General features: G+C 33.8%; 1 protein-coding gene across 1 annotated transcript in view; it reads right to left on the bottom strand.

Annotated features, from left to right (window-relative positions):
* Nucleotides 1-15,566, bottom strand: part of LOC126821189 (zinc transporter ZIP9-B) — a 224,699-nt gene that overhangs the window by 114,535 nt on the left and 94,598 nt on the right. Inside the window, exon 5 of the mRNA XM_050549598.2 lies at nt 4,441-4,526. Coding sequence (XP_050405555.1) covers nt 4,441-4,526 — 86 coding nt within the window. The remainder of the gene's footprint in view (nt 1-4,440; nt 4,527-15,566) is intronic.

A 15,566-nucleotide genomic window follows, 5' to 3' on the forward strand; every position in this document is an offset into this window, starting at 1 on the left:
ATGATGCCCAATTTATACGAATACTATGACCAAGCAGCAAAATATGACAAGCTGAAAATCAAGTATTTTCTGATTTTGAGCGTTTTTGGACGCCTTTATCTCCAAAACTTAAACTACAATTTTTTTTTTAACTTTCTCTATCGAGAGTCCTTTAGTTAGTCTTGTGCATGAAAACATCCAAGAAGTCTTTGAAATGTCTGGAATAGGATAAAAAAGGGACTGAAAATCGAAAAAATTCGAAAAATCGTGAAATTTTGGAAAATGCTATATTATTTTATTATTTAATCAGATTTTTACGAAAAGGTTACACATTCAGATAGCTGACCTAATTACGATTCTAACGATGTATAATATGTATTGAGTTATTGAAATTTAATTTTCAAGATTTTGACATTTTTGAATTTTTGGCACATTTGAACATAGGATTTCTCAGGGCCATTTTATCTGATCAGATAATGTAATATATCATTACAGAGCCCTGTGGCTATCTAATTGCCCAAATTGGTTATTAAAACTACCCCGACAATAATCTCCATACCGGACGTATTCAAAAAATGAAGAAAAAGGTTAAAAAAAAATAGCGCTCGTGCGAAAAACTTGATTTCTCCATCAGATCTTAGCGGACCAAAAGAACTAAAATGTCGCTGGATAGCCCCATTAATGGACTATCATATGACATCTGAATGATACGATTTAGATGGCTAGAAAATAAAATATGGTACGCCGAAAATCTAGTATTTTCCGTTTTGGAGCATTTTGAGACACCATTTTCTCGAAAACGAAAACTACGATTTTTCTTAAACTTCTTTTACTTAGAGTCCTATTGGTGGACTATGGCCTGAGTCCAAAAATAAAAGCATTGAAATAATGTAAGTGGTCCAAAAAGGTTCCTTAAACAGTAATTTTCCTTGGCCGCCATTGGCTAATTCAGTTTTTCAGTCCTAGATTAATTATTTATTGCTCGATTTGTATAAAACTAAGTTCATATACTCCGTTGTCTCAATTGTCATTTTTTTTGTTACCGCGAGAGTTATGTGTCGGAACCGGAAGTGGCTTAATTTTACCAAAAACTAAATATTCGATATTAAAAAAAAAAACAGTAAAAATCGGTGCTCTTGCAAAAATCGTGATTTCACGGTCAGGTGTGACCGGATCAAAACACCTAAAGTATCGTTTGGTAGCTCGATGAATGGGCTATTGTATGACACACTTCCTGTCTGATTCCTGAAAGCCAGTTCAGTGCTGCTTGCAGGTCTAATTATTATTATTATTATCATTTACCACGGGAGCCTATTTCTCCATGATCGAAAACAGATATCGATCTGGGGTTCAATTTTCTATCGGGAAACCATGCACGGTGGTTACTTGATAAAGTATTTTTGAAACTTTTGCGCAGACCGGAAGTGGCCGAATTTTGAACGGTAGCAATAAATCAAAAAGCGGCCGTGGTTTCGCCAATTCTTTACCTATTTTAAAGAGAGAGAGAGAGAGATGGGGTTTAACGTCCACTCGACACAAACTAGGTCATTTTGGGACCAACATATGGTTTAATTTTATTTCAATAATTCGCTTGCGCATAGGGGTCTTTAGCAGTGGGAGGAAACCAGAGGACCCGGAGAAAACCCACGAGGTTGGACAGGCGACCCTACTCCTTGTCACGTACAACCTGGGATTCGAAACCACGCCAGTCGACTCAATGACAGACTTTATGATACAGCGTGCGCACGCTAACCATTCAGCCATCCACCCCCCCCCCCCACCTATTTAAAAACAATTCACATTTTTGGAAACCCTGAATCTTTTCCGAAACAATGGCTATCTCACATTTTTCAATTTCGAACATTCATCTATGGCTTTTGCCGTTCGAAATCTGAAAATTTAAACTTTTACAAAAAACTTTTTTATTCATGAATATTTTTTAGTCGTGTTTTCCACAAAATTAACGAGTCATCTAACGTGGGCAAAAATGTGAAATTTTTTTGTCTCAGTAATTATTTATTGCTCGATTTGTATAAAACAAAGTTCATATACTCCGTTGTCTCAATTGTCATTTTTTTTGTTACCGCGAGAGTTATGTGTCGGAACCGGAAGTGGCTTAATTTTACCAAAAACTACAATTTTGACAGTTAGGTACCATTTTTCGAAAGCAAATATTATTTTTTTTAAAAAAACTGATATAACTAAAAGAGTGTGCCCTTTAAAGGCTCACAAAATTTTGGGCTCGTTTTTTTTTAATTTTGATTTTGTTTTCGAGCAAATTCGATTAAGAGGTGAAAAAAGGTGTAAAATTGACCTATTTACAACCGATTCAGGCTTTTCAGATTTTAAAATATTTCTACGTAACTTTTATAAACTTGTAGCTATAATCCATACGAAGAAAATGTATATTAAAATTAGTTTGTAATATAAGCAGTTACCTAGAAGTGGGCAATTTTGCATAAGTCACTGTTTTCGTTATTTTGCCTGTAAAATAGTCAATTATTATTGGATTATCACAAAAGCAAGTATGCGTGGTATCAAATTGATTACAATTTAAAATTGACACCGAAAGTGACGCCATTTTGTCAAAAAATGCATTTTTAACTTTTAAAATCAAAACAGATATTTTATTCAAATGAGTCTGAGTTGTTATGTTTTCAAGGTTTTTGGTCCATAAAACTGTCAATTATTATTCGATTTTCATAAAATTTCCAGTGTGTGATACCTAAACCCATTTACGATTTCAAACAAGTCATTTAACATTTTCACTATCAACGGAAATGACGTCATTTGGGCAAAAACTGTATTTTTAGCCTTCAAAACAGGTATTTTATTCAAATGAGTCTGGTTTGTAATGTTTATAAAATGATGATATTTGATTCCAATCAACAAATAGAATGAACCCTTACGATCATACAGATACCACAAAGTGGCCATTATTTTTCGATTTTCATAGATTTTCACCATGTGATGCCTTATGCTATTTATGATTTCATGGAACTAATTCAACATTTTCATTATCACCGGAAGTAATATCATTGTGGCAAAAACTGTATTTTTAGCCTTCAAAACAGATATTTTATTCAAATGAGTCTGAGATACCATACGTTCATACAGATACCACAATATGGTTTCTAACTTGTACGGTTGCAGAGAAATAGACAATTTTCTACAAGTCACTTTTCAAGGTTTTTGGTCTATAAAAGTGGCAATTATTATTCGATTTTCATAAAATTTTAACCATGTGATGCCTTCTGCCTTTTATGATTTCATAGAACTAATTTCAAATTTTCATTATCTCCAGAAGCAATGTTATTTTTGCAAAAACTGTATTTTTACCCACCCAAACGAACATTTTTTTGAAGTGAGTTATATTTATTATTCGTTTAACATTATGATATTTGACTCCAATGGATATATAGATTGAATCAATAAGATCATATAGATGTCCAAAAATAGCTTGTTGCGAAATAACAATTTTGCCAGGATCACTTTTTTGACATATGTAACACATGGTAACAAATGTATGAATGAAATTGATATTGCTGGGTTTGATTGATTCTGCGTCCATTTTATAACACGTCTGCAATGTTTATGTGGAAATCTGTTTATCAGTTCCATTGGTACTGAAAATGATATGAGTTCAAGGGTAAAGTGGCACCAAAAATGACATAAGTTCAAGGGGAAACATGGCACCAGTGAAACCCATCATTACTGCTTCACAGTTCTAGTTAGAACTAAAGTTATCGTGTCCCAAAGCATCAACCAATCAAATTGCTTATCTCTGCTTACCCTAAGCAGAAAATGCTCATCTTCATACTCCAATCAAGGCATTGACTTATAAACACCTACACCAAGTTTGAATATTCTAGCTCAATTAGAAGGAGAGTTATTGTGTTCCAAAGTCTCGGCCAATCAAATTGCTTATCGCTCGGCTTACCCTGAACAGAAAATGCTCATGCTCATTTAATTAGAACTAAAGTTATCAGGTTCCAAAGCATCAACCAATCAAATTGATTATCTTGGCTTATCCTAAGCAGAAAATGCTAATCTTCAAACTCCATCAAGGCATTGACCTAATAAACACCTACACCAAGTTTGAACATTCTAGCTCAATTAGAAAGAGAGTTATTGTGTCCCAAAAAGTGTGACGGACAGACAGACACATGGACAAACCCATTTTAATAGCCCCCGGCTTTCTACGAAAGGCGGGGGACAATTAACTGGTAGAGGATATTTGTATGTCAATTTCTCTACCTCAACCTTTTTATTCGTAGCTTGGGTAATCAAGCTCAGAACGGACTCATTCACAGGATCATTAAAGACGTTGTATATTGGTGGGGAATGCCAATTTTCCCTCATTGTTGGGGATCTGAGAAGGTGTGTGTGTTATACGTGGGTGTTTATGGTATATGGCAATTAGGCAAAATATTTTCATACACACACAATTATTATTCCTACCTTATGTAACATAATAGCTATGAAGACAATCATTGTAATATGATTTTCAGCTAATGTAATAGCAGCTCCCAATGCTACACCGTCAGCTGAAATTGATATAAAATACATTATTATTATTATTATTACAGCATATTTATAGTGCACCCTTTCATATAACATGTTCAGGGGCACTTTACAAAGTGACAATGTAAATCACACATAAACAACAAGATTATGGGCATGTTAAAGATTGTATACAGAGTCAGTTAAAAGCCTGATTAAATAAATGTGTTTTAAGTTGTTTTTTAAAAGAATACAGAGATGTACAACATCTTAAACTAAATGGTAGATTATTCCATAAAACAGGTGCTTGATAACTAAAAGAGCGCTGACCATAGGAGACTAGTTGAACAGTTTTGGGCTTTAAAAGTAGTTTATCTGATGTACGTAATGTTCGGCCAGGTGTATAAAGTTCTAAAAGATCTGAGAGGTAAACAGGAGCTAAATTATTTAAACATTTAAAAGTAAGTAATAAAATCTTAAAATCAATTCGATATTTAACAGGTAACCAGTGTAAATTATATAAAACAGGAGTTATGTGGTCACATTTCTTAGTTAAAGTAACAAGTCTAGCCGCAGTATTCTGTACTTTTTGTAATTTATCTATAAGCTTTAAAGGTAAACCAACTAAAAGTGAATTAAAGTTATCTAATCGAGAAGTGACCAGAGAATTAACAAGTGACTTAGTGGCCTCTACAGTTACACATTTACATATTTTACCTATATTTCTAATATTAAAATAGCACAATTTACAAATATTATTTACTTGAGCTCCCATAAGCATAAAACTATCAAAGATAGCGCCAATATTACGAGCAGAATAAGATGAAAATATATCACAATTACAGAATACAGAATAATTATTTATGTTCAATTTCAGAGTTTAGTACAGAATTTGTTTTCTTAATATAATTTTTGTTGTGGTCTGGGTGGTCGATTGTGTGAGCTATAGATCACAAGATCTGTCATTGAGTCAAGTGACATGGTCTTGATCAAAAGGATCATCAATGTCAACTAATGGTCAATGGGATATAAAATGAAATGAAATGGGATTTAATGTCCTACTGTTCTGATCCGAACTGTGTTTTGTCCCATCCAATTCACTAGACAGCTGTCCTTGTCAGGCCCTCCGTCCTGCATCACTGATAAGGGGAAACCATGCCGGAAAATCTGGATTAACTTTCTCGGCTAATGCTTAGCCACTTAGCCACCGTGACCCCCCTTTGGGATATAAAGATATTCTTTTAAGTTTCATCAAAATCAGATAAAAATTGTTACCTCTAAGAGGGTCCACAACCTACGTATTACATACTTTTACCCAATTTGCGTACAAAGAGCGACCATTTTGTTGGGCAGTTTCATTTCGATTTTCCCGAAATTCGAATTCAACCTTCATTAAGATGGAATGGGGATCCAATATGCGCGAATATCGAAAGGAACCAAGATCTTTGGATTATAAACATGTACTTCAAGTTTCATCAAAATCGGATCAAAACTGTGACAGCTCTAGAGTGTCCACAAACTAAAAACGTAATTTTTCGTACAATCTGGGGCCATAATCCAGGAAGTTACAGTCGGATATGTGCAAATATTGACAGCAACCAAGATCTTTGTGAGATAGACCTATACTTCAAGTTTTGTCAAAATCGGATAAAAATTGTGACCTGTAGAGTGTCCACAAACAAATTGTGGACGAATGGACCGGGGCGATGGCATAATACGTCACATGAAAATGTGGGCATATAAATAACGCTTGTTGAAAACGCTTGTTTACTTGTCGAATCCAAGTAACATTTTGAAATGACAAGTAGAACAAGCCAACAGTGAGGCTGATGTCCCCCGCCGAAATAGGAAAATAATTAGAGGACACATATAAATTTATCACAAATTATCTTTTACAAAGTATTGAACAATCAAACAGTATATCTTTACTTATCGTCTAAGCATACAATGTTTTTGATGGAATAATTATAGCATATTAAGGGGAAAACATGCTCTATGCCTACAGATCTAGAGTTTGGTTGTATCAACGGGTCTATTTTCCATCTTGCTGCAAGTTGTGCAAAGTTCACTGTTTTCTTTCTGTCATTAAATGTCAATTCATTATTGCATACTACATATTTAATTAATTTATAATAGTTTCTTTTTCAATTTGTTTTTTCCATTTATTTGTTTATTTACCTTGCCTATATTCATTGTATTGGATTGTATTGGAATTGCTCAATTGATGCTTTTATCAATACCTGGTTATAATAATTTTGAACATTTTAACTCAATTCGAAGGAGTGTGACGGACAGACAGACAAACAGACGACGGACGAACCCATTTTAATAGTCCCCTGCTTTCTTCGAAAGGCGGGGGACAATAAGCATACACACCAATTTTGAACATTTTAACTCAATTCGAAGGAGAGTTATTGTGTTCCAAAGTCTCAGCAAATCAAATTGCTTATCACTCTGCTTAATCTGAGCAGAAAATGCTCATTATCGATCTTAGTCAAGGTATTACTGTAATGAAACTATACACCAAGTTTCATCACTCTCACTTAATTAGAACTAAAGTTATAGTGTCCCAAAGCATCAACCAATCAAATTGTTTATCTACTTAATTAGAACTAAAGTTATAGTGTCCCAAAGCATCAACCAATCAAATTGTTTATCTCTGCTTACCCTAAGCGGAACGGACAGACAAACAGACAGACGGACGAACCCATTTTAATAGTTCCCTGCTTTCTTCGAAAGGCGGGGGACAATAAGCATGAACATTTACTCAATTCGAAGATCAACCAATCAAATTGTTTATCTCTGCTTACCATAAGCGGAACGGACAAACAGACAAACAGACAGACGGACGAACCCATTTTAATAGTTCCCTGCTTTCTTCGAAAGGCGGGGGACAATCAAAGTAGGAGAGTTATTGTTTTCCAAAGTCTCGACCAATCAAATTGCGTATCGCTCTGCTTACCCTGAGCAGAAAATGCTCATTATCAAACTTAGTCAAGGTATTACTGTAATGAAACTATACACCAAGTTTCATCAATCTCACTTAATTAGAACTAAAGTTATCGTGTCCCAAAGCATCAACCAATCAAATTGCTTATCTCTGCTTACCCTAAGCGGAAAATGCTCATCTTCGAACTCCATCAAGGCATTGACCTAATCAACACATACACCAAGTTTGAACATTCTAGCTCAATTAGGAAGAGAGTTATCGTGCCCCAAAGTATCAACCAATCAAATTGCTTATCTCTGCTTACCCTAAGCGGAAAATGCTCATCTTCGAACTCCATCAAGGCATTGACCTAATAAACACATACACCAAGTTTGAACATTCTAGCTCAATTAAAAGTTATCGTGTCCCAAAGCATCAACCAATCAAATTGCTTATCTCTGCTTACCCTAAGCGGAAAATGCTCATCTTCGAACTCCATCAAGGCATTGACCTAATCAACACATACACCAAGTTTGAACATTCTAGCCCAATTAGGAAGAGAGTTATCGTGTCCCAAAGCATCAACCAATCAAATTGCTTATCTCTACTTACCCTAAGCGGAAAATGCTCATCTTCGAACTCCATCAAGGCATTGACCTAATAAACACATACACCAAGTTTGAACATTCTAGCTCAATTAGGAAGAGAGTTATTGTGTCCCAAAAAGTGTGACGGACGGACGGACGGACGGACGGACGGAGGGAGGGAGGGAGGGAGGGAGGGAGGGAGGGACGGACGGACGGAGGGAGGGAGGGAGGGAGGGAGGGAGGGAGGGAGGGACGGACGGACGGACGGACGGACGGAGGGAGGGAGGGAGGGAGGGAGGGAGGGACGGACGGACGGACGGACGGACGGACGGACGGACGGACGGACGGACGGACGGACGGACGGACGGACGGACGGACGGACGGACGGACGGACGGACGGACAGACAGACAGACAGACAGACAGACAGACAGACAGACAGACAGACAGACAGACAGACAGACCCATTTTAATTCTTCGAAAGGCGGGGGACAACTAGAACTGCAAAGCAGTAATGATGGGTTTCACCTGTGCCACGTTACCCATGAACTTATGTGACTTCCAGTGCCACGTTACACTTGAACTTATCACTTCCGGTACCAATGGAACCGATGAACAGATTTCCACATAAACATTGCAGATGTGTTATAAAATGGACGCAGAATCAACCAAATCCAGCAATATCAATTCTAGTTATACATTTGTTACCATGTGTTACATATGTCAAAAAAGTGATCCTGACAAAATTGTTATTTCTCGACAAAATATTTTTGGATATTTTTATGATTGTATTGATTCAATCTATATGTCTATTGAAGTCAAATATCATATTGTTAAACAAATGATAAACATAACCCACTTTAAAAAAATATTTGTTTTGAAAGCTAAAAATACAGTTTTTGCCCAAATGACATTACTTCCGATGATAATGAAAATGTTAAATTACTTCTATGAAATCATAAATAGCATAAGACATCACATGGTGAACATTTTATGAAAATCGAATAATAAGTGCCACTTTTATGAACATTGAATATTAATTTGCAGTTTTATAGATCAAAAACCTTGAAAAGTGACTTGAAGAAAATCGTCTATTTCCCTGCAACCGTATAAGTTAGAAACGTTTTTGTGGTATCTGTATGATCGTATGGGTTTATTCTATTTGTGATTTGAATCAAATGTCATAATTTTAAAATGATTACAAATAAGAATCATTTGAATAAAATATTTCTTTTAAAGGCTAAAAATACAGTTTTTGCCCAAATGATGTCATTTCCGCTGACAGTGAAAATGTTAAATTTGTTTGACCTAGTCAAAATTAGCATAAGACATCAAATGGTAAAAGAAAATGAAAATCGAATAATAATTGACTCCTTTACAAGCAAAATAACGGGAAAAGTGACGCATGCAAAAATTGCCTATTTCTCCGCAAACGCTCATATTACAAACTAATTTTCACATACATTCTCTTCGTATGGATTATTGCTACGAGTTAATGAAAGTTACGAAGAAATATTTTAAAATATGAAGACGCTGAATGGGTTGTAAATAGCTTAATTTTACACCGTTTTTCACCTTTTAATCGAAATAGCCCTAAATCGAAATCGAAATCGAAATTAAGAAAACTGAGTCCGATGTTTTGTGCACATTTCCATGGCGCATCCTTTTGGTAACATCAAATTTTGAAAAAATAATATTTTCTTTCAAAAAGTGGTACAGAACTGTCAAAAGTATAGTTTTGTTAAAATTATGTCACTTCCGATGCCGACAGATAACTCTATCGGTAACAAAAAAAATGATATTTTGGAAAAGGAAGCATATGAACTTTCTTTTAAACAAATCGAACAATAAATAATCAATCTAGGACCGAAAAACTGAATTAGCCAATGGCGGCTAACGCAAATTACAGAGACAAAAATTGTTCACATTTTTGCTCAAATCAGACGACCCTTTAGCCCTTGATAAAATATCATAAAGAAATATTCATTAATAAAAAAAAATTGTAAAAATTTAAATTTTCAAAATTTGGCGCCTAATATCTCAGAAAATTCACCGAAAATCAAAAATCTAAAGACCCGTAGCTATGTGCCTTGTCTCTGGCTATGTCAAAATGTATCAAATGTTAAAATCCGGCATTTATTGTTAATATTACGGCAATATTTAGAGAAAAAAAACCAACTTCGGTGATTTCGGACATTTTGCATTGTCGCAGAATGTTCGAAATAGATTTAATCTTTAAGTCATGCCATCTTCCCTGCAAAACCAAAGATATCGGATTGATCCGACAAGTAGTTTCTGAGATATACTTAAGTGGAAAATAAAACGGCCAATGTGTTGGATGATTGTTTTTTTGGTAAATTTGGTTCCAGATCGATATCTGTTTTCGATCATGGAGAAATAGGCTCCCGCGGAAAAAAATAATAATAATAATAATTTTAGTAAAAACAATAGTCTTTTTTAAAATTTCGGTTGTAACTTAGTTTAAGTTTTCGTGAATAAGGGCCCTGTTAAATTAAACAACGGATAACTCCTACCTCTTAAATGATTTATATAATTAGTAAATAATTATTATTATCTAATGATTGTTGTTTTGTGACATATATAGTAATAGTATAACCAATATATACATTATACTTTTATAATCAATATGATACTGTGCATTAGTCGTGTTTATGTTCTTATGATTTGAATTTCTTCATGCAATATTTGTAAATCGCCAGTAGGAATAAATGTCTCTTATACGTTATGCTGGCTGGAATTTGCACGGTAGGCTATAGCCTTTGGTTTCCTCCAACTGCTAAAGACACCTACGCGCAAGCGAATTATTGAAATAAAAACAAAATAAATGATATGTTAGTCCCGAAATGATCTCTAAACATGCTCGTACAGCGGCTCTAGTCTTCTTTTATATAGAATTCCAACCGCCAAGGGATCTTTTACGGTTACACCAACGTGTACACGGGACTTCGGAATCGCGTTCATGTCAGCTACTCAAAAATGTAACTGGTTCAAAAAGTGATTGAATACAATTTTCTGGTTTCGTGCACGTTAAAGATTTGACGTCACTAATAAAAATCTAATTTTAATTAGAGATAGAGTCCATGCTCAAACAACGTCATGCCTTTTATCACAGGTGCAATATTCGATACCACTGTACGATACCACTGCAAACGATTAATAAATTGGACTTTCTTATAAACAGCGCGAGCCGTCGATTTCTGTCCAGATGATTACCGGTATAAGATAATTTTGACACAGAAGCAACAATATTAATTCAAAGGCTAATTATTACACACAGCAATCAACTATTTCTGTTACAGGGTCACTAAACCCATATTTTGGAAAGAAGAAAACACTCATAGTTGAAATAATTTCAGTTCAAATATCATCACTGATAAAAGCACTCTTGAATAGACTCTATACGTTGACAAAACGTACAGATTGTACCCCCACTTATGTTTCGCTTAACAATGAAAGGTGCCGTGTTCAATTTTCGATCCCTTTGTTCTGCTACTCCTGAAATTTGGGACTATTGTACAATCGTTTTATGTATAACACTACCGATAGACCTCTCTGTAGAAGAAGTTCAAAAAAAGAATTATGTTGACTTTTCGAGAAATAGGCCTCTAAAAATGCTCCAAATCGTAAAAATACGACGTTTTCGATTTTCGATCTCTTTTTTTGGCTATCCATGACATTTCAAAAAATGATACAGTGGTTTCACACAACAGGCAATCCATTAGTCTCTAAATTGAGAAAGTTTTTAAAAAATCATTGGGTGCGTTTCCGAGAAACATGCGTCTAAAGTTGCTCGAAATCGCAAAATACCTTACTTTTCAAAGTCATATAACTTTTTTATTTTTTGATAGAAACTTGTCGCTGAAGTACCATCTGATAGACAATTCAATAAGCTATTAAACGATATAATACTTTTACTAATCAGCAAAAACACAATGTTCAAAAAAAGAATTATGTTGACTTTTCGAGAAATAGGCCTCTAAAAATGCTCCAAATCGTAAAAATACGACGTTTTCGATTTTCGATCTCTTTTTTTGGCTATCCATGACATTTCAAAAAATGATACAGTGGTTTCACACAACAGGCAATCCATTAGTCTCTAAATTGAGAAAGTTTTTAAAAAATCATTGGGTGCGTTTCCGAGAAACATGCGTCTAAAGTTGCTCGAAATCGCAAAATACCTTACTTTTCAAAGTCATATAACTTTTTTATTTTTTGATAGAAACTTGTCGCTGAAGTACCATCTGATAGACAATTCAATAAGCTATTAAACGATATAATACTTTTACTAATCAGCAAAAACACAATTGATACATCGCAATTTCCGCATAGGCACCCATTTTTCAAAATTTTGTCAAAGTTCGGATACATTTCGTGACTACTTCCGGGATTTCAATTGTTTTCATTTATAGTTTAAGGACTGGATTAGACCTTCGACTTCATATTCCTGAGGTTTCAGAAAAATCGTTGGAGCTGTTTTAAAAAAATAAGAATTCTACGATTTGACCAAAATGCGAAAAAAAGTGAAAAATCAAAGTTAACATTTCAGATATTTTTTTTATATCGTTGGAATCGGATCGACGCTAGCTATCTAAAAATGTAATCATAATGTAAAAATTCCCAAAAATAAAAATTTTACCAAAATTTAGAAAATTTTCCAATTTTCACCAAAAAAATGAAAGCGACAAAGTTTCTAAATTCATCGGTTTTGAACTACTATCTGCCCAGCTATACAAAAATGTAAATATCGGTTGAGAATTCCCAGTTATGACCAGTTTTCGTTTTTCGTATTTAACGTCACTTCCGGTATGCGAACAAATTTCAAAATAGCTTTAAGCAGTAGCTCCACCCCACTTTTCCCACAGAAAATCAAATTTCAAACCTCTATCTCTTAAAGTTGCTGAGATCTAGCTTCCCCCAATAAAAAAAAATAATATTAATCTTAGTAATAACAATAGTCTTTCACCGAAGGTGAAAGCCTAACTAGAACTGCGAAGCAGTAATGACGGGTTTCACCGGTGGCACGTTACCCTTAACATATGTCACTTCCGGTACGGCAATGAAACCATTAAACAGGTTTCCACATAAGCATTGCACACATCAAATAAAATGGACGCCGAATCAACCAAATCCAGCAATATCAATTCATTTTATACATTTGTTACATGTAAGTGTACAGTACTTCCGGTGATAATGAAAATGTTCAATTAGTTTTATGAAATCAGAAATGGCATAAGGCATCACATGGTGAACATTTTATGTAAATCGAATAATAATTGCCACTTTTATAGACCAAAAACCTTTAAAAGTGACTTGTAGAAAATCGTCTATTTCTCCGCAACCGTACAAGTTAGAAACCATTTTGTGGTATCTGTATGATCATATGGGTTCATTCTATTTGTTGATTGGAATCAAATATCATAATTTTAAAAACATTACAAATCAGACTCATTTGAATAAAATATCTGTTTTGAAGTCTAAAAATACAATTTTTGACAAAATGACATTACTTCCGGTGATACTAAAAATGTTAAATTAGTTTTATGACATCATCTATGACATTGGGTATCACCTGGTGAAAATTTTATGAAAATCGAATAATAATTGACACTTTTATGGACCAAAAACCGTCAAAAGTGACTTGCAGAAAACCGTCTATTTCTCCGCAACCGAACAAGTTAGAAACAATTTTATGATATCTATATGACCGTATGAATTTTATTAATATTTTAATTTAATTCAAAAGTTAAAAATATTAATACATATCAAATAATTCTTGGTTGAAAAAAATATTGATTTTAAAAGTTAAAAATGCAGTTTTTGACAAAATGGCGTCACTTCCGGTGTCAATTTTAAATTGTAATCAATTTGATATGACGCATACTTGCTTTTTGAATCAAATGGTGTCAAAATCCAATAATTATTGACTATTCTACAGGCAAAATAACGAAAACAGGCAACTGTTTATATTACAAACTAATTTTAACATACATTTACTTCGTATGGATTATAGCTACAAGTTTATAAAAGTTACGTAGAAATATTTTAAAATCTGAAAAGCCTGAATGGGTTGTAAATAGGTCAATTTTACACCTTTTTTCACCTCTTAATCGAATTTGCTCGAAAATGAAATTGAAATTAAAAAAACTGAGCCAAAACTTTTTTGCGCCTTTAAAGGGCACACTCTTTTAGTTATATCAGTTTTTTAAAAAATAATATTTGCTTTCGAAAAATGGTACCTAACTGTCAAAATTGTAGTTTTTGGTAAAATTACACCACTTCCGGTGCCGACAGATAACTCTATCGGTAACAAAAAAAATGACAATTGAGACAACGGAGCATATGAACTTTGTTTTATACAAATCGAACAATAAATAATTAATCTAGGACTGAAAAACTGAATTAGCCAATGGCGGCCAAGGAAAATTACGGAGATAAAATTTTTTCACATTTTTGCTCAAGTCAGATGACTCTTTAATTCTGTGTGTAAAACATGACTAAAAAATATTCATAAATAAAAAAGTTTTTTGGAAAAATTTAAATTTTCTAAATTTGACGCCTAATATAGATCTGCGAAGATTTGCCGAAAATCAAAAATCTAAAGTAGCGTAGCTATTTGCCCTGTCTCCGGCTATGCCAAAATGTATCGAAAGTTAAAATCCAACGATTATTGTTAAAATTACTGCAATATTTTTAAAAAACGATAGCTTCGGTGATTTCGGACATTTCGCATTGTCGCAGAACGTTCAAAATAGTTTTATCACACACCCACTTTCCCAGTAAAACCGAAGAAATCGAAACGATGCGACAAGCAGTTGCTGAAATTTTATCAAAATGGAATTTGAATAATAATAATAAGAACTAGATCTGCATAGCAGATATCAAAGCTTTCATATAAACTTCAAAAGGGGTTATTAGAATCTATGAATCATCAACCACTCTGACGGATGTAGAAAGGAATATATTGTTACTAAATCTGTTGTACTGTTTCTTGTTATGGTAAAGAAAACATGAATACAACTATGAGATTTGTATAGAATTGGCATTAATCAATATATTTATTGTTTAATACTACATGTATATTATAGATACAAAGTGAATTAAATGAACCCACTTACATGTACTTTATATAAGCAATGTTTTTTTATTCATCGTTACTTTGAAATCACATTATTTTCATTGATGATAAAAAGGTTGTATTTGTACCGAATCAAAAAAGTATGTTGTATGACATTGCATTATCTGTACCAATTATTTATTTGCAAACCAATATACAATGTTTATTTCTACTCCAATATATTTGTTTCAACCCATGATAGTTTATTCACTCTTCTCACTTAAATACAAGAATAACACACGATTAAATTACTGAAACAAGTAATGCTGGTAGATTATAATTTGATATTGTATACCATTTACTCTCTGTTAGATAAGGCGACGTGGTAATTTGTTAGCTAAACATACATGGAAGTATATGTTAGATAACTACAATTTATGATATATTTTAAACCAAGGAAGTGGCCTTTCTAAAAATAAAAAAAAATAAAGGAAA

The sequence above is a fragment of the Patella vulgata genome, chromosome 5 (assembly GCF_932274485.2).
Source record: "Patella vulgata chromosome 5, xgPatVulg1.2, whole genome shotgun sequence".
NCBI lineage: Eukaryota > Metazoa > Mollusca > Gastropoda > Patellidae > Patella > Patella vulgata.